General features: G+C 38.6%; 1 protein-coding gene across 11 annotated transcripts in view; it reads left to right on the forward strand.

Moving 5' to 3' along the window:
• Nucleotides 1-22,957, forward strand: part of WNK1 (WNK lysine deficient protein kinase 1) — a 104,815-nt gene that overhangs the window by 34,440 nt on the left and 47,418 nt on the right. For all 11 annotated transcript variants that reach the window (XM_056340442.1, XM_056340438.1, XM_056340440.1 and 8 more), the window contains exons 2-4: nucleotides 298-470; nucleotides 5,201-5,421; nucleotides 7,522-7,679. In XM_056340442.1, the coding sequence (XP_056196417.1) occupies nucleotides 298-470; nucleotides 5,201-5,421; nucleotides 7,522-7,679 (552 nt within the window). The remainder of the gene's footprint in view (nucleotides 1-297; nucleotides 471-5,200; nucleotides 5,422-7,521; nucleotides 7,680-22,957) is intronic.

Here is a 22,957-nt window from a genome sequence, read left to right on the forward strand (position 1 = left end):
CCTCAAGTCAGGCAATGACCGAATGTGTTAGAGTAGGGGGGGGAGGGAACAGGAAGGTAAGACTTGCAATTCTTACTTCTGAGAGCAATCGGATTGTAAGGAGAAAAATATGATAAAAAAGACTGTAATAGACTGTCTTTTAAATAGAGTATTTAAGGGTAATTGCAAACCAGAATGATGTTTAAGACTGCTCATTCTTACTTGTTTGCTGACTGTACCCAGCTGTTTTTCAAGTTGCTGCTCCTCCGAATAAGAAATAAAGCAAAGCTTTCTTATGTACCTTTTCTTTTTCATTAGGATCGGAAGCTGTCCAAGTCAGAGCGACAAAGATTTAAAGAGGAAGCTGGGATGCTGAAAGGGCTTCAGCATCCCAATATTGTCAGGTTCTATGATTCCTGGGAGTCTACAGTCAAAGGAAAAAAATGTATTGTTCTTGTGACAGAGCTCATGACATCAGGAACACTGAAAACGTAAGTAAATTGAGGCATGTCAAAGCATATAAAAATCAGCACAAAATCAGAGCACTAGAAATAGATCTTATTTCAGAATAGATAAGAACAGAGCCCTTTTGCTGAGGGCTAGACTTTCTGAAGGGAAATTTCTCTTTAAAGAGAGTCTTACTAGCACTGCAGGGTATGGTAAAACATCCTTTAAGTTAGCAAGCTTGTCAGATTCTTCCTTGTGATGTCCTAGTAAGCACATACAGAAAAGTTGCAGATTTTGAGAGCTCAGAAAGACAATACTCTATTTTTGCTTCTCGGAATTTTTCATTTTCCTCTCCAGCTGGTTTCCATTTAGCAGGAGCTGGTTTGTAAAGTTCAAAGCATGAATTAATTCACTTCTTTCGGGAGGTTTTGGGTGTTACTACAGTACAAATGAAACTTCATGAAGTAGTACCTAGCAAAAATCTGGAAGTATGCAGGTGGGAGCAGTTTCAACCTGTGAAGTAGTTAAGTGAAACTAGGTCTATGTTTAAGCCAGGCTTAACAGTAGACACCAGCACATGAAACTGCTGCGAGGTCCCTCTGGTGGTGTGTGGAGCCTGGGGGGAGTTACATTGAAATCCCGCCTTTGCCTTGCACTGCAGAAACCTGTTGCAAGCACCCAGTCATCGTTAATCTACTGGAAATAAAACTACCAGCATTTGAAATTCAGGGATTGTGGGTCCTTGTCTTAATGCGGTGCCCATTTAAGTTTTGGAGAGGCATTCAAACCCTAAATGTGTAAACAGGCTGTAGGAGCTGGAAAGAATTTGCAGTCTATTTAGTTAAAGTAGCCTGTGAATGATGATTATTAATAGCCACAAATGGGCATACTTAAAGAAGGTAAAAATGGCTCTTGGGGAGTCTGGGCTGCAATTACAGCGAAGTGTTTGTCTTTTGAACTGCAGGGCTAAAGATATGGCCACTTTTTTTTTTAAGCTATATGTTCACGGAAGACTTTTCTGAGGTTGTTAAGGTATTTCAGACAAAATAATGTACCTGTTGCTTCATGTGCTGTTTTCAAAGCAGTAATAAAGGCGTTACAGCTTTGTACGGATGCCTTTAAGGTTCCCTAATTTTATGCTAGAATATGTAGTGTTAGATTTTACTGTTTTCTTCCTTTCTTACTCTTTTCCTCCCTCTCACAAATTTTAGTTTGAGTTTGTGTGGTGGAATAAGCAAGATGATAAAGTAATAATAGACAGTTATAGTGTTGGTAGAAAGAAATAACCCAGATTTGCTGGCTGTAGGATTAACTTGTACTCTGAAGTATGAAGGTTTTTGATTTTATCCATAAAGAACTAATAGGCAGCTTAATTGAAGATCTTTTAAACTGTGGGCTTCTGAGTGGATTTCCACACACACACACACACACACACACACACCCCCTCGTATTATTTGTGTTATGATTTAGGTTATTATTCTCCACTTCACTTGAGACTGGACAGGTAAACTACATGGGAAATTTCCGTTGTGCAAAATTTAATGTTATTATTTCATGTACCTGTGTTGTATTCCTAGATCTATGCTGCACACTGTTTGATTATGATATTTGGCTGACTGAGTATTACTTCCATATGTGTTTTCAGTATGTTTACATTACCTGCATTTAATACAGGTGATACATTCCTTTCTTGGAGACTTGGGACATAGACATTGTTGTCACTTGATGTAAAAAAAAAAAAAAGTTAAAAGGAAGTGGTGATATCTTTAAATTTTCTTCATGTTTTTTCATCTTTGTTTACATTTAGTTTATATATGCACAATGTTAAAATGTTGTAGACTCGTTTGTTTCAAATGCTGTCTGGGCAAATCTCTTAATTTTGCATGAAGAGAAGTCCCTGAACTTCTGCATACCACTGGAAAAGTTTTACAACTTCATTGTTGTAAAGAAATAAACTACTTTCTGATATCGTATACTATCATGGAATTAAAATATTGGGGGGGGATGGACTTGTCTATTTTAAGTCTTAATTACATGATTAATAAAGACAGCAATTTACTCTGACCTAGGTCTCAGCCATTAGTTTTGCCTAAGGCTGTTGTCTTGTGTGTTCCAAATACACTTTAAATGAATATGTCAGCTATCTGGTAGGACACATACCTTTTTAACTATTCCACTAGCTTAGTTGGGTTTCCTATAGCTCCTCAAGCTGAGATGCTATAGGTCAGCAGCCTTCCTGCTTGAAAAAAATAATACCCAAACAAAACAAAAAAACCCAAACAACAACCTTGAAACAGAAAGCCAAACTCTAGTTCCTGTTTCTCTCTCTTCATTGAAGCTAAATATTAGGAGATTTTGTGTTCTTATCTTTGCTTGTATTCTGTAGAAGGATCAAATACCTTTTTTAAAATTCACTACTACCCTGTAAAATAGACAAGAGTGATGCTGATTAAGCAGGAGCAGTTTCAGTGGAGGGTCACAAAGATAGTCAGGTGCTGGAGTACCTGCTCTGTGAGAAGGAGCCGAGGCAACTGGACTTGGTCATCCTGAAGATGATGTCTCACTTTGGGGGGACCTAACAGCAGCCTTCCAGGGCATATGAGGGAGTCAGGCTCTTCGCAGTGGTTCATGGTGAGAGGATTAGAGGCAACAGGCATAAATTGAAACAAAAGGTTAAGAATGATGGAAGGAGAAGCTGTTTCAGTGGTGATAGGCAGTGGAACAGGTTGCTCAGAGATGTTATGCAGGCTTCATCCTTGGAGATAGTAGAAACCTAGCTGGATACAGCCCAGAGGAACTGTAACTCAGTTCATGGCTGACCCTACCTTGGCCAGAAACTTAGATTAGAAACCTCCTGAGGTCTCTTAAAGCTTGAATTCTCCTATGATACTAGGAAAGCTGAAAACATACTGGCTAATAGGGTGGTTTGTGTATTTTTTTGTATTTATATACAATTCCATTTTAAAATGGTTTCTGCCTTAAGTGACATGTGACTTTGTTCATAAGTGTTATGGAAAAATGACAGCAACACTGCAGGATGCTGGGTGATGGTTGGACCCAGATCCTTTAACAGTGAGAAGCTGGCAGTAGACTAGCATATTTGAAACCAAGAATGTAATTAGGGATTCCAAATGCTGAACTGAAGTGCCCCTGCCATGTGATCTTTGGAACAGGCTCAAGAGACATGAATGAGGGTTGTGTCAATAGTGAGAATTCAAGTGGTAGCTGATGTGATTCAGAACTTCCTTCAGTTAGTCTCCTTCATTGGCTTGGCTTTTTCCCTGCCTGTCTTTACATTCTGTTTTGAGACTTAATTTTCCTCTGGAGCTGGGTCCCGATTGCTTTTACAGATGTTTTCACCAGTAGGATTATTGCTAGCAACTTGATTTTCCAGATCTTCTTTTGAACTGGAGAAATTAAAGCAAAAGGGATTAATATACTGCATTTTTTATGTTGGCGTTGATTCAAGTGATTTCATCAAGACTTTTTCTCCTAAGTGGATATGAGAAGAGACTGAACACTACCATGGAATAATTGAACATGACTTGGTTTTGTTTTAAGATTGTAGTTGCTAGACTCCATACTGGTCACAGAATTTACTACCAGTCTTGAAGTAGCATGAAACTGGTCCTTATATGAGACTCTGGCAACAGAGTGAATAAGAATAAAGTTCTTGTTCTACACAGCGTGCTAGTTCCTTTCTCCAAATGTATTTTAGCCCATTCTTTTTCAAAGGGAAGGAAACAACAACTCTTCACCTCGAATTGTTTTACCCAAAGAGAGGTTGTCAGAATACACTGCTGGAAAGCACTTGAATACTGTCATAGGCTATTCATCTTGTGGTATCTTTAATCTGTTGAAGTTATGGAGTAGAGTAAGATCATAATCTTAGGTCACAAGCACTGGAAAATACTTTTGGTATGAAATTTGATTCTTCTGGCATGGGATTTTAAAAAGCAGTAATGTTAGAACTATTAAGATTGGGTCACATTCTGCCTGCAAAAGGATACTGACTTATTATCAATTATTTGTCCATAGTTTTGAAGTAGTGAGTAGTACCAGCCAGATCCAGGTTATCAAGCCTTGTCCTGCCTGCACCAGGGAAGTGATCTCTTGAGAATTTCTAATTTGCTTGACAACTCAACAAGTAAACTTGAAGCAGATTTGAAGTGTAACCTGGAAAACTTGATCAGAGTGCTTTGACTAATACTGATAACTAAGGTATAATGAATTCAGAGCTCTCACACAGTTTGCAGAACTCTGTATTTAGGTGGTTGTTATTGATGTTTTGGCTCTGGTGCCCTACCTTCCTACCTAGTTATATTTAATCAAGGAAAAGGTGCTAACTATTTAAGCAGGTTCAGGATAAAAGAGAAGAAAACATAATAAATGAATAGATAAAAGAATTGTAATACATAAGCCTCTAACTCTTTGTCAGGGAAGCAGTGCCTTGAAACTAAGCAAGCCAACTGCCTAATTACCATAGGATTATTTTGTATGCAGATAAATTCTTAGCTATAGATAAAGCATTTCATAATTATCTTTCAGCATTATAGTCCCCTGGCTAGAAAAAAGGGAGTAGGTTTTAGGAGGGAGAATCATCTTTAGCTCCTCTGAAGTCTTAAAATGATAGGTAGGTTTTAAAATAGAAGGTGAAGTTGAAATTTGTGCATCTCTTTAATTACTGCTTTTTTACTTGAGAACAGCAAATGATACAGCATAATCTACTACTTGTTAGCAGACCTGTTTAACCTACTGTTATTTTTTTCATTAGGTATTTGAAAAGGTTCAAAGTGATGAAAATTAAAGTACTACGAAGCTGGTGTCGTCAGATACTGAAAGGCTTACAATTTCTACACACGCGTACTCCTCCCATTATTCATAGAGACTTAAAATGTGACAACATCTTCATTACTGGCCCCACTGGATCAGTCAAGATTGGAGACCTTGGTCTGGCAACCCTGAAACGAGCTTCTTTTGCCAAGAGTGTGATAGGTGAGCCTCTCCTGTTTTGGAGGCTGGTGAGCCAGCCTATCTGTTTGGGAACTTGAGTCTTCTAAGAGCTATTCTTGAAAATACATTTTCAAAGGTGCATGGTCAAAGCCTGAAAATACGTAGGCTTTTTTTCTTGACTGTTGAGGTCATTCTGTCATCCTTGATAAGATTACATGTTGAAATTTTGGTTGTGTTTTTGGTATTTGTATATTAACATTAAGTACTTTGGAACAGAGGTTCATTGCCCTGCCTGACAGTTTAGTGCAACATTGCTGATAAAAGCACTCTTGACTACATAAAATCTCAAGCTTTATTATGATACTTCTTCAGTAATGTACAAATGTATTTTGGTGACCAAACAAAATTTTGATATTTAGTGTAGCATTAATTATACAGCCACCTTTGTTGTTGTCACCAGTGTTAAATATTAAATCTCTTAGACTTTGTGAGCAATCAGAAACTAAGGTACATTAAAAAGTCAATATAGAGAGATATATATTATATCGCAGTTAGACTGTGGTATAATGCCTTACTTGGGGAGTCTATAGAATGTGGATTTCTGGAAGTTGGGAGGATGTGTTGAGGAAGTATTGCCTTACACTGACTCTGTTCTTGTGTATCCACTAAAAACCTTTTCCAGAAATTGTCTTAATGGAACTAGTATAGTCTTTATTGTGAATTCTTGAAAGAGTTGGTTTTATCAGCTTTGTTTTTATAGTTGGGTGAATAGACTGCAGGGAATGAAGTTGCTCTCATTCTTGGTCTTTAGAGTTTGTTAAAAGGCAGTATTACTCAACAGTCCTGTGTTAGATTCCTGGATGAGATCAATGGTGTATACCTGTAAATTGTCTTGCAAGCTGTTGATGAAATATTTCCTGCTTAACCAGAGTATTAATAGGAAAGAAAAGTTTACAGTGTAAACAAAAAAAAAACCCAACCAAACAAAAAACCCCAAAACAAAAAAAAAAACCAAACCCCAAACCACCACAAACAAAACCACCAAACATTTTTCTTAAGCATACTAGTCTTCTCCATTGGAAAATTATCACTTCATATCTAGCTATCTGTTAATGGTTAGCCTTTGGATAAAAGACTGCAATTACATTATCTTTTTTTGATTTAGTGTGGTGAAAACAAACAATGTGGCTATAGAATGGTCTGTAAACTTGAATCTGGTGTCTGCAGGAAGTAATTCTGTGCTTAAATTTACAAAAAGCAAACTTGCACCTCTGGCTTTAAGTAAATTTCATACAGTGAAGTCCCTTTGGTTACAGGGGGGACGCTGTGATGCTTCTCTGGGCAATAACTTTCTGCGCACTATTTAAATGGGACTTGTTGAATCTCACGCTCTATGCCTGTAACTCAATCTCTCTGTATTTCTGAGTATTTTTGACTGTAGGATGTCCCTCACTAATGCCTGTATCTGCAGTAGGCCTATAAATATACTGCAGGTGGGAAGGTAAGTATATGAAGAAAAAGGGCTGTGGTGAGTGGCCTTTGCAGAAAATTACTTTTTATCCTTTTTTTATGAAGATTTTTGTTTGCAATAGAGTTTTTCATTGCAAGGCCTTTCCTGAACCTTTCTACTTCAAAAAGTAGATGGAGAGCACCAGGTCAGAGACTAGCTGTGGGCTCTTACCAATACTACTTCTTTTGCAGCAGAGGGCAGTCAGGTAATTTTTGAAACAAGGTTTAACGTGCCTCCTTCCTTACAGGGAGAAGAGGTAAGTGACTTAACTCTCCTTAGTATTTGGTTTGCAGCCTATGGCTAGTCTACGGTTTTCTTCTTCTTATCCCCTCCCTTCCATTTGACTGCAGCCTGATCCAGTCTGTTCTGATATTTCAGTTAACTAACAGACATAAAGGAGGAATTGCATCAGTTGTTTCATGCTGTTCTTATTCCATAAAGGCCTTGCAATGGGAGACTCACAAAGTATGTTGATGCAACAGAGTGACTAAGGGTTTCCTCCCTCTTCTTTTTGCCTCCCACTTTCTCTTGTCTCACAGGTCTGCCCATCCGCTTCCCCCTGCGGTGAGTAACGCCAGCAGCCTCTGCTCGCTTTGAGACATTTAGAGTCTGAATCGTTCTTTTAATTTAAGGTACCCCAGAGTTCATGGCCCCCGAGATGTATGAGGAGAAATATGATGAATCCGTTGATGTATATGCTTTTGGGATGTGTATGCTAGAGATGGCCACGTCTGAGTATCCTTATTCTGAGTGCCAAAATGCTGCGCAGATCTACCGTCGAGTGACCAGTGTAAGTTCCTCCCCACTACTGATTCTGAAGCTACTAGTATTAGCAGCAAAAGAGTACAGCTGAGCAGCATGGTATTGTGTGGGTGGTGAGGGGAAGAGAAGCTGATTAGAGGATTTTGGAGGAGGGGTGTAAAGTTATAGGATGGTTCAACTTACCAAGCAGTGAGTAGCCTGTAAACTATGTGAATGTAAATAACATTTTGCATGTGTTCATACTCTTCTTTCAGTATCTAAGAAGGTATTGCATAGGGTTTTAAAAAAAAAAAAAAACCCAAACAACAAAACACATTAGAATGGTAACAGATTGTTTTCTAAGCCACTGGGGGGATGGTGGAAGTATTAATCTTGAAGATTAGTTGGTAACTTTGTTCTCTGAAATAAAGCTGGATCACAAATTCAGAGCGCTTTGGCTTAGCTGCCTGCCAAGGCAAATAATAAATTGTTACCTAGAGCAATTTTAAGGTAACAGTTTACTGAATTCCAGATGGCCCTGGGCTGCTGTGTTGGGTGCACTTCTTACAATTATGCAGTGGAAATACTTGATCAATAGCAGGAAGGTATTCCACTCTGAAAAGTGTTGGTAAGTGTGGTGGTGGAGGCATTGGAAGTGAAACCAAATAAGGCTGAGAAGGCAAGAGAGAGATTTCAGTTTGCCCATCTGACTAGACTAAGTGGAAACTGTAGAACTGTAGTACTGGGAATGCTCAGACTGGTTGTGGCTAAATGTACTTCATGATCGCTAAAACAATGTTGTGAAGACCATACACCAGTGCAGTAAAACACTGCACATGTTCAACATTCTGATCTAAATATTCAGAACGAATAGTGAGGTGGCTACTTGGGGAAGTAGAAAACTTGCTATTTTCAGAATACCTATGTGGATGTGCAAAGGGAGAGAAAAAAACCTTACCTCTTTATTTGGTCCATGGATGAATAAATTCCTGTTAATCTTGTTGTGTATATATCTTGGAGAAGTTGAGGATTTACTAAACAACTTGCTTTGCTTTGGAAAAATAAATTTCTTGCATTCCTGATGGCTCTCACTATAAAAAGCAGATATAATTACTGATGTAGCAGATGTGGAAGGGTCTTCATGTCAAAACAATGAATTCTGAAGGAAGGCTTGGTGAAATGAAACTATCTGTTGTTTGAAGTGGAATATTTGAGAGGCACAGAAGGAGGAAGAAAGAAGGGATAAATGGTTGGTTTTTTTTTTTGAACAGATGTTAGGCTAAGTTTTTATCCGTATATACAGGTATACACAGTGTCTTTTTTTTTTTTGCATGCTGGTGGGCTTATCTGTAATTTTCTAAATGGAGAGGAAAAACAAGTGTGAAGTCTAGCCTTTGCTTACAGCATATTCTGTTCTGCAAGCTATTTGGATCGGTGAAAGAAAACTAAAGTATTGTACCACTAAAACTGTTTTGGTAACTTTTGCTGTGCTTATGTATGTGTCTTGGCCAGAGCTAAAGAAGCATAATTTGGATGGGCACTTTTTCTCAGAACAGATACCGGATCTAACTGCCCTGCCCATTCCTTAAAAAGTACTAGGAACTGGACTGTGGTGAGAATCAGCTTTTGAGACAAGCTCAGGCTTGGAAATCCCCAGGTCTTAAAAAGCTGTCTTTTCCATGGTCTGTGAAGTACTTAATAATTGGAAAGCCTTGTAGGGGCTTGTGGGGGGACAAACTTATCTGGAGACTTGCTAGGGTTCAACTTAGCACTTGTTTATTATGCCTGAAGCTTTTTTCCCCCCACTATTTTTGGTTGAGTGTTGAAATTCTAAGCGGATCAGAAACATTGGTAATTTTTTGGTTTGTCCAACACCACCTTCTACTCTACCCTGCTGCTGGTGGTTCATAGATTGAATTTAAAGGTTGATTTCCGCCCCCCCCCCCCCCCCCCCCGCTGTTTCATGTAGTGCTCGAGAGCTCTAAAATGTACCTTAATATGAATTCAAGGAAATCTTGTTTTCTTTCAGAAGAAGCAAAGGACAGGAATAAAATGACATGTATATTTATCTGCTTCTAGGCAGAGAATGAAAGGCTACGTGCTTTGGTATAATTGTGTGTGTTTGTTTCATTATAGTTGCAAAGCAGGTTGTTTAAAACAAAACAACCCACAACCAACCACAAACTAAACTTGAATAACTTTAAAAGGAAGGCTTTCAGTAAAGAAAGACAAGGTTATCTGAAAATAAAACACAAACCTATCTTCACTGATAATGTGGAATTCAGTGTTTCCTCTATAATGAGGAAAGCAGAACCATGTTATGAAAGTGAAATAAAATGCTTTGCATTCTGTGAAAGCTCTGTGAGCCAATGTGAAAGAGACATAAAACTTTCTGCCCTTGTCCCTCTTGAAGTAAGATTTTTCTTTCATTTCAAAGGAGACTTTAGATAATGTCTGCAGTTATGGGTGAGGGTTGAACCAGTTGAGAAATTCAGTATCTAAAAGGACAGTGTGTGAAACATCAATAACAGTGGAGTCAGAAAACTTCCTGTTTAAGTGACTCCAACAGTACTCACCAGTGTCTTTCCTTCTAATGCACGTTGGAAGGTAAATGTGGTTTGTGGAAGATGTTTAATATTTCAATTTCAACCCCTTAGTTTGCTGCTTTCCTAGGCATGTTTAGGAATATTTTGAGGCTGCAGCTGTAGTCCTGCTGTGCCTTAAATGAAAGGATTATTTTCCCTAGATGAATACCTACACAGAGACCAGAGGGAAAGACAAGAATAATAATGGTCTTCTATTGACAGTCCTGGAAGATCATGCTATGTGGGAGCTTAAAAACCACTGAAACCCCAAAGGCAGTAAGATTAAAGTGTGCAGCCACTCAGTGCAGGTGGTATGTATCTAAATTCAAGTAATTACCTGCACCCCCTCTGCAGTAACTGTTTAGAAAGCAGAGTTGCTCCATTGGCTTAAAGCCTTGATATTGCTTGGGATAAAAGTCTCTGTAAAAGGTGTCTTAATGCCCAGGGTGTCCTCTCAGGTCTGGACTTGGTACTACTAGCTTACATTCTTTTATCCAATTTTGGCTATGCATCGGTGGTTTCTTGTGGGGTTTTTTGTTGTTAGGCTGGCCTTCAGCTGCATTGTGTTTTGACTTAGACCTCTTGTGATGAGAATTGCTCTAGCTGATGCCCAGATACTGCAGCATTGTGTTGGGTGTTTTGCCAGGATTGCTCAGAGTACTCTGTTACGTGTTCTACTCTTACTGTTCAGGGTCTTTCCTCATGGTTGGAAGCAGTTTTCTAATTAAATAATACAATTAAGTGAGCAAAGATCTAGATACCAGATCTAAAGGCTACAGTTCCTCTTACAAGGTTAGACTTCTTGGCCCAGGCAGTTACTGTTCCTTCACATCTTGGATAATGACACTGCTGCATGAGTCTGCTGTTAGCAAGATGCTTGTCTATATTATCTACATTGTCTTGCTAGGAAGTTTGTTTTTCCTTAAAGCAGTGCTGGGGTTCCTGAATTTTCCCTGGCCCAAGAAACAGAAATGTAATTTAAATTGTCTTTCTGGCTCACTTGAACTAGAATAATTCTTTCAATAGAAGAATCTGAGTAAATGCCTGGTTTATAAAGCCAACTGTCTACAATTTGTAGGGCTCAAGGTGTTACGCAGAACTTACCAGAACTATAAAACTAAGAAGCTGGCAGGAGTTTGACATGAGTATTGACCTTTGTTTGTACTTGCATCCCCTGGCATGCTTGGTCCAGACCCTTTCACCAGCAGTTTCTTGAGAAAGGAAAATGAGATCTGCATGTCTTGTCACTGCATAAAGGAGCCTAGCTTTCCTCTTTGTTTTCATTAAATCGTAACGTTGCAATTTTGTCTCAAACCAGTTTACTTCATTTGAAGCTATCCTCTGTTGCTCTTTGGAAATGGTTCAAATAAATTAGTGCTTAGTACTTAAAGAAATTGCAGTTCCTGGGATTTTTACCTTATTTAGGGGCAACAATACCTCTTCTGAGTAAGCGGTATGTCTCTTCATCTCTTCAGCTGGGACTGAATGCATCCAGTGGGTACTTACTGCTGCCTACTTGATCTTGGGGAAAAACATCTAAGCCTGCAAATAATTGAAAATAAGCTGCACTATTAAGGTAGTCTTGCCTGTTCCTATTGTTTTTTTGTTTTTTCCTCCTCTGCCCTCTTGTGCAGACACAACTGTCTGTGTGATATGCTACTAGATTAGGGAATCTCCCTGCCCCCCAAATTTTTCCCCCAATTCTGCACCGTATCAGAGCAATACAGACAGTTCCAATACAAAACATAATCAAGATACTTAATTCTGTTACATACTCAGTCACACACACACAAAAAAAAGAGTGTAGTATCTTGATAAAATTGAGGAAGATTTCCCCGTCTGATTTCATTCCTCTCTGGAGACTGGTATTTCCTTGGCCTGTTCCATGCATATTTCAATTAAACAATTTGTCACAGGAAATATTTGAAATGGGTTTACATGTGCATTGAAATGAAAACAGAGATATTTAAGAAATCATATTTAAGATGTCTGTTCTATAATCTAGTTTGTCTGGAAAGCAATGCAGTGAAGGCATAACTAACTGCAGTATCTTCAGCCACTTTATCTCAGCCTCTGGTGAGACCAGTGTAACCCATGCAGTTGCCTCGAAGGCTGGCTTGGTTTTTTTTGTTTGCTCATGTTGCAGTTACCACTCGCAGATGTGGTATAGACATTGATTACTTTTACACTATATTTCCTTCAAGCTTTCTTTTTAAAGCACAGATTATTTTTATAGCTGTGTAGAGAGCCTGATCATTCAATCTAATACTTGGATGTCCCAAGTCTTAAATTTTCTAGGTGATTGACTCGTTCAGGGACTAGTAAAAAAGACAGTTTATGGGTTTATTAGGCAGTTTTGTCTCATTCTTGCATATCTACTATTAACATGAAAATCCAAACATCTTCATTGCAAAAGCAGTAAGACCATCCTTAGCTTAAAAGGTAATCAGCTGACTATAAGCAGTAACTTTCTTTTCTTTCACCCCCTCCCATTACGTAACTTACCTTCTAAGTTCTCCTGATGAACTTGTGCTCTATACTTAATTTTCTCCATGTTTACTTTGACAAAGTTGTTTGCAGAGAAGAGACTGAACTTTTGGTGAAAGCAAGGACAAGTGCAAAACTTAAATGTCTGCCTTGTGAGCTGGCCTTATGATAAGAAGAGGAAAAAAAACCACTTTGCATTTTGACTTTAAAAAAAAAAATGTACTAAAATGTTCTACAGAGTGGGCACAACATTTTTGTTCTCTGATCTACAGAGCTTAAAAAGAGGCCCAAGGGAACAAGGTACATAATGAGTAACCTGACTAGGCAGTGTCTAACTGGTTTAAAAATCCTTAATTTCCCTAACTGGTGGGAACTGAAGCTCACTGGTTAGTGTGAAGGTCATGCTTTTGGCTAGCAACCAGGCAGTTACAAAATGCTGTAGTTTGGTCAATTGAGATGAAATTAATCTTTTTTTTTTAGTGTCTTAAAATTTAGACATCATAATTGTCTAGACTTGTCAACTACCTCACTTTCAGTAGAGATGCAATGGGCAAAATATCCCAGCTCTTTTTTTCCTTATTCCTGAGGGGTCCTAGGGAGCAAATATAAATGCTTAACCTTTAGACTTATGATTCATTTGAATGGAAGTGCATAATGCACATTGAACGTCCTGTTTTGCTTTCTGAAAACAGTATGTGACTTCTTCTGGGCATATGTAAAACTCTGTTTCTTTACCTTGAATAACTTGATTTCTTGGCCTGGTTCAGATAGATACAGAGATGCCCTTCCTATCAAGCTTTCAAGTGGAAAAAGCATTGCAGAAAAAAGTCAATGGAAAAGGAGGGGGGGGGAGGGGGGGAGGTAACCCTCAAACAGAATAAGCAGTCTTGTTAAACCAGATACTGAGACCACAAATCTTCAACCAAGCACAGGAAACAGATTAATTGAAAAACATGGCAAACTCTTGTGTTCATTGAAAGAAGAAACTTCATGTACTTAAGTATCAAATGGAAAAAAAAAAATCACTTCAGATGCAGTTCCTCTGCATCATGCTGAATGGACTAAAGAATACTTAAGCTTCTTCCACTTGCCTCTTGTAGCTGTTAACTCAGTTGCAGGCATTTTGCTGGAATGTCTTCAAGAGTGAATAATCTTCCAGGGTGGAGGTTCTGAATTGATGAATCTGTGACAGAAATCTTAGCCTTAAAAATGGAAGATGGGAATTTGAGGTCTTGAAGCATTAGTATCTCAAGAAGCTTTGCATGTTAGATTAGAAGTCGTCTTTAAGAAATGACTAAGTAGAAAAAAGTGGGGATCAGCTTGAACACTGAGATGTAACATGCTGAATGGTTTGCACAGCTAGGGCAGATGGTACCTGAGGTTGGAAGGAAAAAGGCTCATTCAACTGAATTCCTTTCTAATAGTAGCTTATGAGTTGCTCTTAAAGGCATCCGTACTATTCAGCATCAAAAGCCTCTAGATGACAACTAAAACTGTGTTGTTAATAATGGTGGTGTAAAAAAAACTTGGTCTGAAGTGAAAGAAGATCTTTCTTATTTATATTGTTTACTGCTGAGCCTGGAACGTGTCTCTTAGCAATTTTGAATTGGATATGATTTTAAAATTATTGGGAATTAAAAGCCAGGGAAGGGTGTGAGCTTTGGTAGAGTTGCATAAAATCAAGATCTGATGTATTTTTAAAATCTGAAATTCTAAAATTTGGTGGTATTGCAGTTTCCAATGTGTTTTTAGAAACCTAAATAGGTTCATAGAGTACTGAGTTAACAGTGTATGTTTAAAAAATTTCAAAGTTCATTATCCATTAAGGATCAGGCCTTTTAAAACTGTGATACTATTTAATAATGTCCTGTACTGACATCTGTTTAGCTCTTATATTAACAGAGATTAATTTAACAAGAGATGGGAAAGTGACTTTTCTTAGGAACAGGGAGGTGCTAAGTGTTTTTTATAATGCCTGGCTTTGAAGTGTGATAAGAACTATTAACAAATCACTGAAACGTTACTGTGGGGAGACTGGTAGTTTAATGTTATTTGTCAGTGTAGTGCCACTAGTCAAAAATACGGACATTAGGAATGCGTGGACTACTATTTCTTGTCCTGCCAACTGTACTGCTACAATTGCACAGGGTTAGGAATGGGGTAAGTCCAAGACAGTTTTAGTCTTGTGGAAGCTCACAGGGGTGTTGAGTAATAATAAGTTATTTTGAGGTTATGATGTGATTCATAGGCCAGGACTCCACCAAAATCTACATAAACCCTTTATAGTTACCTCCAAGTTACTCAGAGCTGTTGCTAGAGCAGGCAGTGACATGGGGGCACATACGCCTGTTTGAACGCTTTTGTTTGCTGCTGTATGAAAGAGTGGAGGTCACCAAAGTTGAATGTGATTTTGCAGATATAGCTTATTCCCAAAAGTAGAAACACACAATAGAGTAAAATACATGTATAAGAAATTCTGTTGCTTATTATGCATAATGTTTTTCCGCTGAAGAGAAAAGTCTGTTGCTTTTTTTTGTCTAGTGTAAGCATTTGGAAACTTCCTAACACTATGAGCTTGTGTCTTTGTTTTAAGATAAACATCTGAGACATTTTTCTACCTTACCACCTATTACCACCATCATAAACTTTTCTGCATAGGAGCGGTACTTTTTAAGACCGTACTTCAAAACTGTTGAACCTTTTGGTATGTAAATAGAAGTCCTTAAGTCCTACTGGAATAAGTCATAACATAAAAGGAATGATGACTTTTGGTCGTTGTCTGAATTGTGCGCTATTTTTGGTGTTTGCAATGTTATCCTAGGCCTTTTAGTAGGTATCATCTTTTGAGGGCTAGTTCTGGTACCAGATGTATTTTGTAGTTCATGTTGGATCATTCTTTTTAATTCAGTTCAGAGTCCACTAGATGTGTGGCTTTTGAATTACTGTTGCTGTACTTGAATTTAAAGATGAATACCAGATGATGGTTTTCTATCAGAATGGTAACTGATTAAAGCAGAGAATGCAACAAATCTAGTTTGATTTTTTCAAAAATATATTTTCCATACTGAAAATAGAAGACACTTTTAGTACTATGTCCCTGTAGCATTTCTAAATTTATAGCACTGAAATGTGTGTCCAAGCATGTCTGTTTTTTTTTTTTTAAAGCCATTTCCAAGCTGAAGTCTCAATAAAGCAGAAGATCATTCAGCTAGTTCAGGACGTTCACCCCTGCATATTCTTGTTTGCATGATATAGGTGGCATCCCTGCTCCTAAGCGTGAGGTTAGAGAACAGTGCACAACAGATTAAACTAATCTTACTTTTACACTCTTGTGCAAGAGCAAAAACTGAAAAGTTAGCACCCGGTGCACTTGATCAGTCAGACTTTACTGTTGTTTCGAACTTACATCCTCATGCTGTGTGTTTCTAAACGAGGCCCTTTTCACTGTTAATGTGCACCAGTATCCTAATTGTTCGCCAGCTAAACACTAAGGAACTGTGTCCTGCCTTGTAGTTACAAAATTTCCTATTCTAGAGCTTGAGAAGTTTCTTCTATTCATTAGAATTGGTGCAGTTACAGTAGGCTGAGAGTCGTTAATCTACTTTTTAACTGAAAAATTAGCTAGTCATAAGGGCTCCAGATTCTTAGGACTTCTGAAATAGGTTGATATTTACCTGAAGGTGCTGAAGTACAGTGAACTGTCATGTCTAAAGTAAAAACTTAAAATGCCTGGTGTACTGGGCAAGTCAATGAGTGAGTTGTAAGGCATGGTCTGTATTCAGCAGTAGTGTATAGCATAATCTGTATTTTGATATTGTCACAGATAACAGTGTGTGTGGGGTTTATTGCTTTGTTATAGCCTTTTACTTGAGAGTGCTGGAAAGGATCACAGCCAACGATTTCTAGGAAGAGTTATGGCTAGTTCATGTTCAAACTTAACTGTGTAGAAACAGGAGCAGAACTGTAGCGTACTATACAGGTCTTGTAAGGTTTGTAATGCTTTAAATTCTTTGGCTTTAATAAGTAAAAATGCAGTACTGAGACACTGGCAAAGAAGTTGGTTAAGCAGTCGGTGTCTTGTGACTCCCTGGGCTTGGAGACCAGTTGTAGAGTACAGATGTGGAGGTGACAGTGAGCAGTGATGGCTAGTCAAATGAGGAGTCAGTTTTATTCTTTTCACCCAAGATTATCTCATATTTAAGCAACCTCATAAACTTTAGGAATAAGCAGTTAGTATGGATGTGTCGCTCAAAACACAAATATACCTTCTGTGCTGTGTATAACAACTTTTAATCATGTATGTTTGGGAGCTTTTATTTGCTGTTTTGACTGGCCTCTATTAATGGCTCAAATTGAGAGTACGTGGTAAATAGAGGAGGAAAAGTTTCTAAGTTGTCATCAGTTGGGCTGCAGCAAGCAGGCCTGTATAAATACTACAGTACCTCTGTTGTCCTTTACAATTTGTGAAATCCAGGCAAACGTGGTGTTGCAAGTTGTGAAGACAGCTGGTCTGGAGAAATTTAAGAATGATGGGACTTAAGTTACTTACACACCTGCATTGCAGAGGGTGAGGACCAACTGGTTAAGCTATTTCAGTGACATAGAGCTCTCGAATAGCTGAGATATGAATTTTGATCTCAGTTGAGTTCAAAAGGTGCAATTGCTGGTTTTGATGAGACGAAAACTAGGCCTGTCCTAGTCTAAATAGTGCCTCATGAGCTAACTCTAGCTCACTGAAAGCTTTCATCTGCTCCTACTGCTTGTATTGCAGTAATGCTATTTATTCTGTTGGGATAGTGATCTGGTGCAGGGCTTATTCTGCAGGATTTACTGATTTAATTCTTGGCAGAATTATCAATTGTCCAGGATTAATTGCTATGAAAATACTGAAATCAGAGAAGCTAAATTTTCAAATTGCTATGAAAATACTGAAATCTGAGAAGCTAAATTTTTATGTATTAGATGTGTTGCATTGTTTTAAATCCTGCCCCCCCCCCCCCCCCCCCCCGCAGTCTCAACTACTCTAGCTTGCTTTTTAACAAGAAAGATAAAAGCCATCTTCTGTAAGCAGCCCATATCTCTCTTGAACCGAGTAGATCTTAAACTGAATTCTTCCTTTTCACAATAGGTATTTGATTGGACTGGAATGAGAATTATTGATTAGTTCTGGGTGCGCCCTGTGTGAAATTAAGGACTAAATCTGAAAGATTGTTTCTAGAACAGGCAACAGGATTAAGATGAAGGAATAGAGATGGAAAAGGTGGTGAAATGGTTAAACATGTAGGTTTTGAGAGCTGGGTAAGTTAACTAATAGCAGGTGGTGAAATTTAGGAGATCATGGGGTAAACCAATTTAAATGCCATATGTACCATTGCCTGGGGGGCTTCTTTGAGACTGTGGGGAAGGAGGTAGGACCATTGGCTTGTTTTCCACTGGAATCATATGCTCTGTCTAAATTCCTGGAATTAATGGTTTGTGGCAGCCTGGGACTGGCACAAACTAGAATGGTAACAACTTAGCAAAAAGAAAATGTAGAGACTTTAATTACTTTGTTTGTGTGATTTGACTTTGCTACCGATTCTATTAGCCTCTGGACTGCAACATTAGAACATTTGGTTTGAGAAGATTAATCAGTTACAGCAGATTTCTTTCAAGCTCTGCTTTTATAGCACCTTTGGAAAGAACCAAGCAAGAATTGTGGTTAGATTGGGACAGGTGGACTCGGTGCTTGTTAAAAGCTGAAACATTTAATGTTCTTTGCAGGTCATGTGGTGTACCCCAGAAAAGTGTAGCCTTAATTACCAGTGCAAAATGTTAAGATTTTTATTCCACTGAAGTAGATTTGCTTTGACTGCAGTGTGTCTGTGGAGATGTTAATCAACAGTTTATTTCTTTTTTGGGGTTACAAAATGTCGTAGCTAAGTGGTTGGAAGGCCAATCAACATAGCAGGATCTTTAATGATCCCTTTTCCCTTGACTCCTCTAGAGATTCACAGCTGGTGGAGAGGATTTCTAAAATGCTCAGTAAAAGATCTAAAAGTATTGCTTTTGCAACATTGATGTCATGTGATATAATAACAACACTAGGATAACTGTGGTATACTTGAGGAACCAAGTATGCTCTTTTGGGCTGAAAAGTGATCTTGATTTGAAATTGAATTTTATCACAGTCTATCATCACTAGTTGGTCAAAAATAATTTCAAACTTCAGAATGGTGTACGTGGTCTTTCTTAGCATTGTTCCTGATGTCCTTCCAAAAACACACAAAGCCCCGAATTGGACAAGTCATTTTCATTTAGTAAGCAAGTTTTATAACGGCTGTTTGAATCTAGATACTGGGGGGGGGGTTGAAACCACCTTGGACTTCAGGTTTAGGTTTAAAGTCGAGCAAAAGACATTCAAAAATACAACTCTAGATTATTTGTGTGCATGTGGTGTAAAACAAGCAGCAATGTGGTTTTCTAACTTTGTCGAACAATTTGAAAATTACCTTCAAATACCTATTCCCTTACATTAAGGACCTAGTAAAAGGAAAGCAGATGATGTTGCCAATGGTAGCAGAATGCAGTTGCCAGGAAGGAGGGAGGTGGAATCTATTATGTTATCCCAGTGCAGACTTGTGTGTTCTGTTAGGACTAAATTGTAGTCAGCTGTATGTATAATTTCTGTAGCTCCATGGAAAGAGGAGAAACGGCAGCTGTATTTAACCCCCTGTACAAAACTAGTACCGGCAGCCTTGGGTCAGAACAACAGGGCGACAGGCCTGTTCCCCTCTGCTTGGAAGTGTACTTCAGCAGCAGGAGGGGACTGGGTGGTGATCCTCCATGCAGGCTTAAACCTGGGTGGAGAATAGGCAGAGCAGCCAGGGGGAGGGGACGGGGTGTGGGGCGGGGACATGCGGGAAGGAAAGGATCCCTGCACTGCCTCTTCTTCCCCCGCCTTGCAGTTAGCTGGGCAGGCCCGAAAGGGCACGCTTACCCCTTGGCTTTTACCGATTCTTTCAATTCTGTTCAGTATTTGAGTGGCAAAAGCAGATACTAAGCTCAGATCACGGCAGCCTCATGTACTGGACTTGGAAAAGTAGAAGAGGTGTCAAACAGAAAACAATGCTCCCTTCTAACATTGATGTCTGCTTTCCTTCCGCTGTGCGTTAAGTCCACAGCCTAGTGGATTCCCATCGGAAACTAGCACTTAACTAACTCTTTGGTGTGTGCGTGTGTCTTTTCCTGATGGATTTTACAAAAAGAGAGATCTGTCCTGTATTTGTAATTGTTAGTTCCCACTGCTGCTGCTCTCACAAGGATTGTGTTAAAGAGGTAAGTAAGAATTTCAGCTCTGTAAAGTGTGTTTAGCCACAGCAAAGGATTTTTGGGGGTGCATCAGAATTCTTGAAGAATCTGTTGGACTGTTTTACACTTGCATAGCTTGGGTCTTCAGCTTTTAAACTTGACTGTACTTTTTTCCCTGTAGTTTTCAAACTGTCGATTAAAATCCTGAACAGCAAGGCTGGAGCACTTGCTACTTCTGCTATTTTCCACCTGTGGTGTTACTCCAAATTTAACTATTTTTTAAAATTTGAGATTGATGAGGGTATGTAACACCACCTCTGTCTTCATTTTGGTTTGGTGTAAAAGTTACGCAACACTGATTGTACTTTATGTAGTAAATGTTACTTTTGTTATCTCTTGCATTAGAACAAGATGTTAAACCACTGACTCAGTAGTCTGGTGATCTAACTGATGCAAAATACTACATGTTTTTAGGCAAAAATTGTGAAGAGGAGTTCTGGGTAGCTTATACTTTGGTGTTTAAAGTAACTTGAAAACCTAGTGTTTTTAAGAATACCTAACTTGCCTTTAATGGATCAAATAACCATATGAATGTGGATGTTGAATTTTAAAACACACTTTTTTCACCTGATGAAATTCTGATAAAATAACAAACTTCACCGTATCTAAGATAAGTGAAATATGAAAGCTCTTCTTATGTGTAACGTGAAGACTGTTAAGATAAGTATTTAGTTTTGCATCAGTTGCGCTTTGGTGGTACCTACATATATGCCCACATTTTAGGGGTGCTCTCAAAATTTAAGTGTTCAGTGGGTTTAAAGTTGGCACTTCTTTCAAAAGAAGCTGTTCAGCCCTTGTTAGCTATTGTACTATCGCTTTCTTTCTATAAGCCTGAGAGCTAGTGCAGCAGTGTAGGGAGCCAGACTGGGGACCTTCAGCTCACTGGAAGTAGCAGCAGACTTTTTTGGTTGGATTTGTTTCAAGCCTGATGAACACCATGATCTGGTTCATTGTGAAGTTGTATGAATGTATGTGCTGGCGACAGGGAGGAAGTGGCATGGCTGTGGAAATGGGAGATGGAGAACAGGAGACTTGCTTTCAGCAGCCGTGCCAGTTCAGGCTATTTTAGGTGGTAGCTTGAGAAAATGTTGATGCTTTCTTTGCATGCCTGCCTGTTATACCTGTCTACACTTTTTTTTTCCTCTGCAAGAGCTCTTCCTTTTATTTTTTTTTTTTTTTTTTTAGAAGACTCAAGAACTGCTAGTGAGGTTCAGGTGTTTAGCTCTTATTAAACTGCCATGGGGGAATTGGACTGGTAAATTAAAAGATGAGTTGTCTTGTGATTGACTCTTCTAAGGAGTTTGGGGACCAGGAGAGGCACATAAGAATGTGCCCATCTTGCAGTAAGTGTGGTGAAAACCAGGAAATCCTGAATGGCTTAGCATGTACTTGAGTGGCTTTGGGTGCAGAAAGTAATGAATGTATGCTTGGCTGCACAGCTCATTTGATCTTAAGGACACATGAAGGTTATGTGAATTGCAGGGCCTGGCGTGGCCTCACTGGTTTCTCTGTGATGGCCAACGAAGGTGCACCCTCAGTTCTGCCTAGGATGCCTAGGAAAGGGTTCACTGATTTATTGATTTCTATCATTCCTAGTATCCTCTCTCTTGTTATGTAAAATAGTTTGATATTCCCCTAGTGTTTGGAGGACCTAAAAAAAATATTTTTTTTTAAAAGTTGATGGTACTTAGGTGGCCTGGACTTCAGTGTAAGGGGTACTGTTGGCTTTAGGCCCTACTGTGAGCTTCTCTCAGATTTTCTGAGGAGCAGATAGGAACATAGAAGCTATGCTGGAGGAGGCTGGTGGGAGCCTCTGTAAGATGGCCCTCATAGAAGGACCTGAAGATTTTGAATACGTATTTAATTTCTTTCAGGGTAGCAGACTGAATTACTGATTTTTAGAAACTGTTCTTAGCTTTACCTGTTCAGGTTTAATGCAAGAACAGAGCATGTGATAGAATAGTTAACATGAAAACTCATGTTCTGGCTTTATGTTAGTATTTTGCTGTACCAGTTGTCTTACTCATCCTAGCTTTTACTTTTTCTGAGATTGCCACAGATCTGACATCTTCCTTCTGCTGGCACAGTGTAAATGAACATACACACAAGCTGCTGTGCTGTGTCTGGGGCTTGAGCTGTTTAGGAGATGCAGATGTTTTAAACTTTAGCAAATTTGGATACAAATATATACAATAAGCAGTTGAATAATTATTGCTTAGATTATATATGTATGTGTATATAGCATAACGTTTAATTATGTATAGGAATATATTTCTGCATGTATGAACCTCAGCTCCTGGGGCCATATTTTAAGCTTGGTCATAATTAAAGGTGAGTGTCTGTGACTAGTCTGCTATATGAGCAAAGACACATACAAACAGGTACTTGATGCCAGTAATAAACACTAAAACATGTTTTATAAATCTCTATAGAATGTGAGGCTCTGCGATGTCCTGCTAGGAAGCTGGAGATTTGTGATATGACCTGGTTAAAGTATATTGAACTTGCCCATCCAAACTTTGATCTGGTGTCTTAGCAGCTGAGGCATTGATCTCCAGAAGTCTTAATGTTCAGTGAAGCTTTTAAAAGCATTAAGCTAATGTTAACTGACAGACTGTGTTTCAGGGCTTATTCTAGTCACAATACACTCTTCAGTTCTGTGAATTTGAACTGCTGGAATATCGTAAGAGCAAATTTTAGAGAAAAGAAATAGATAACCAGAATGGTGTTGTAACAGGAAGGTTTTTTCAAAGTGAAAACTTTTTTTTCTTACAGGATTTATGTCCTTTTAAAAATTTGTGATATAATACCTATGTAAAATGTAGTGACAAATACCTCTGTTCTTTGCTGAAAGACTAGACTCAGTGCTTCTCCCAGACTTGTGTTTGCATCAGTTACAAGTTGA

This window comes from Falco biarmicus, chromosome 5 (genome assembly GCF_023638135.1).
Source record: "Falco biarmicus isolate bFalBia1 chromosome 5, bFalBia1.pri, whole genome shotgun sequence".
NCBI lineage: Eukaryota > Metazoa > Chordata > Aves > Falconiformes > Falconidae > Falco > Falco biarmicus.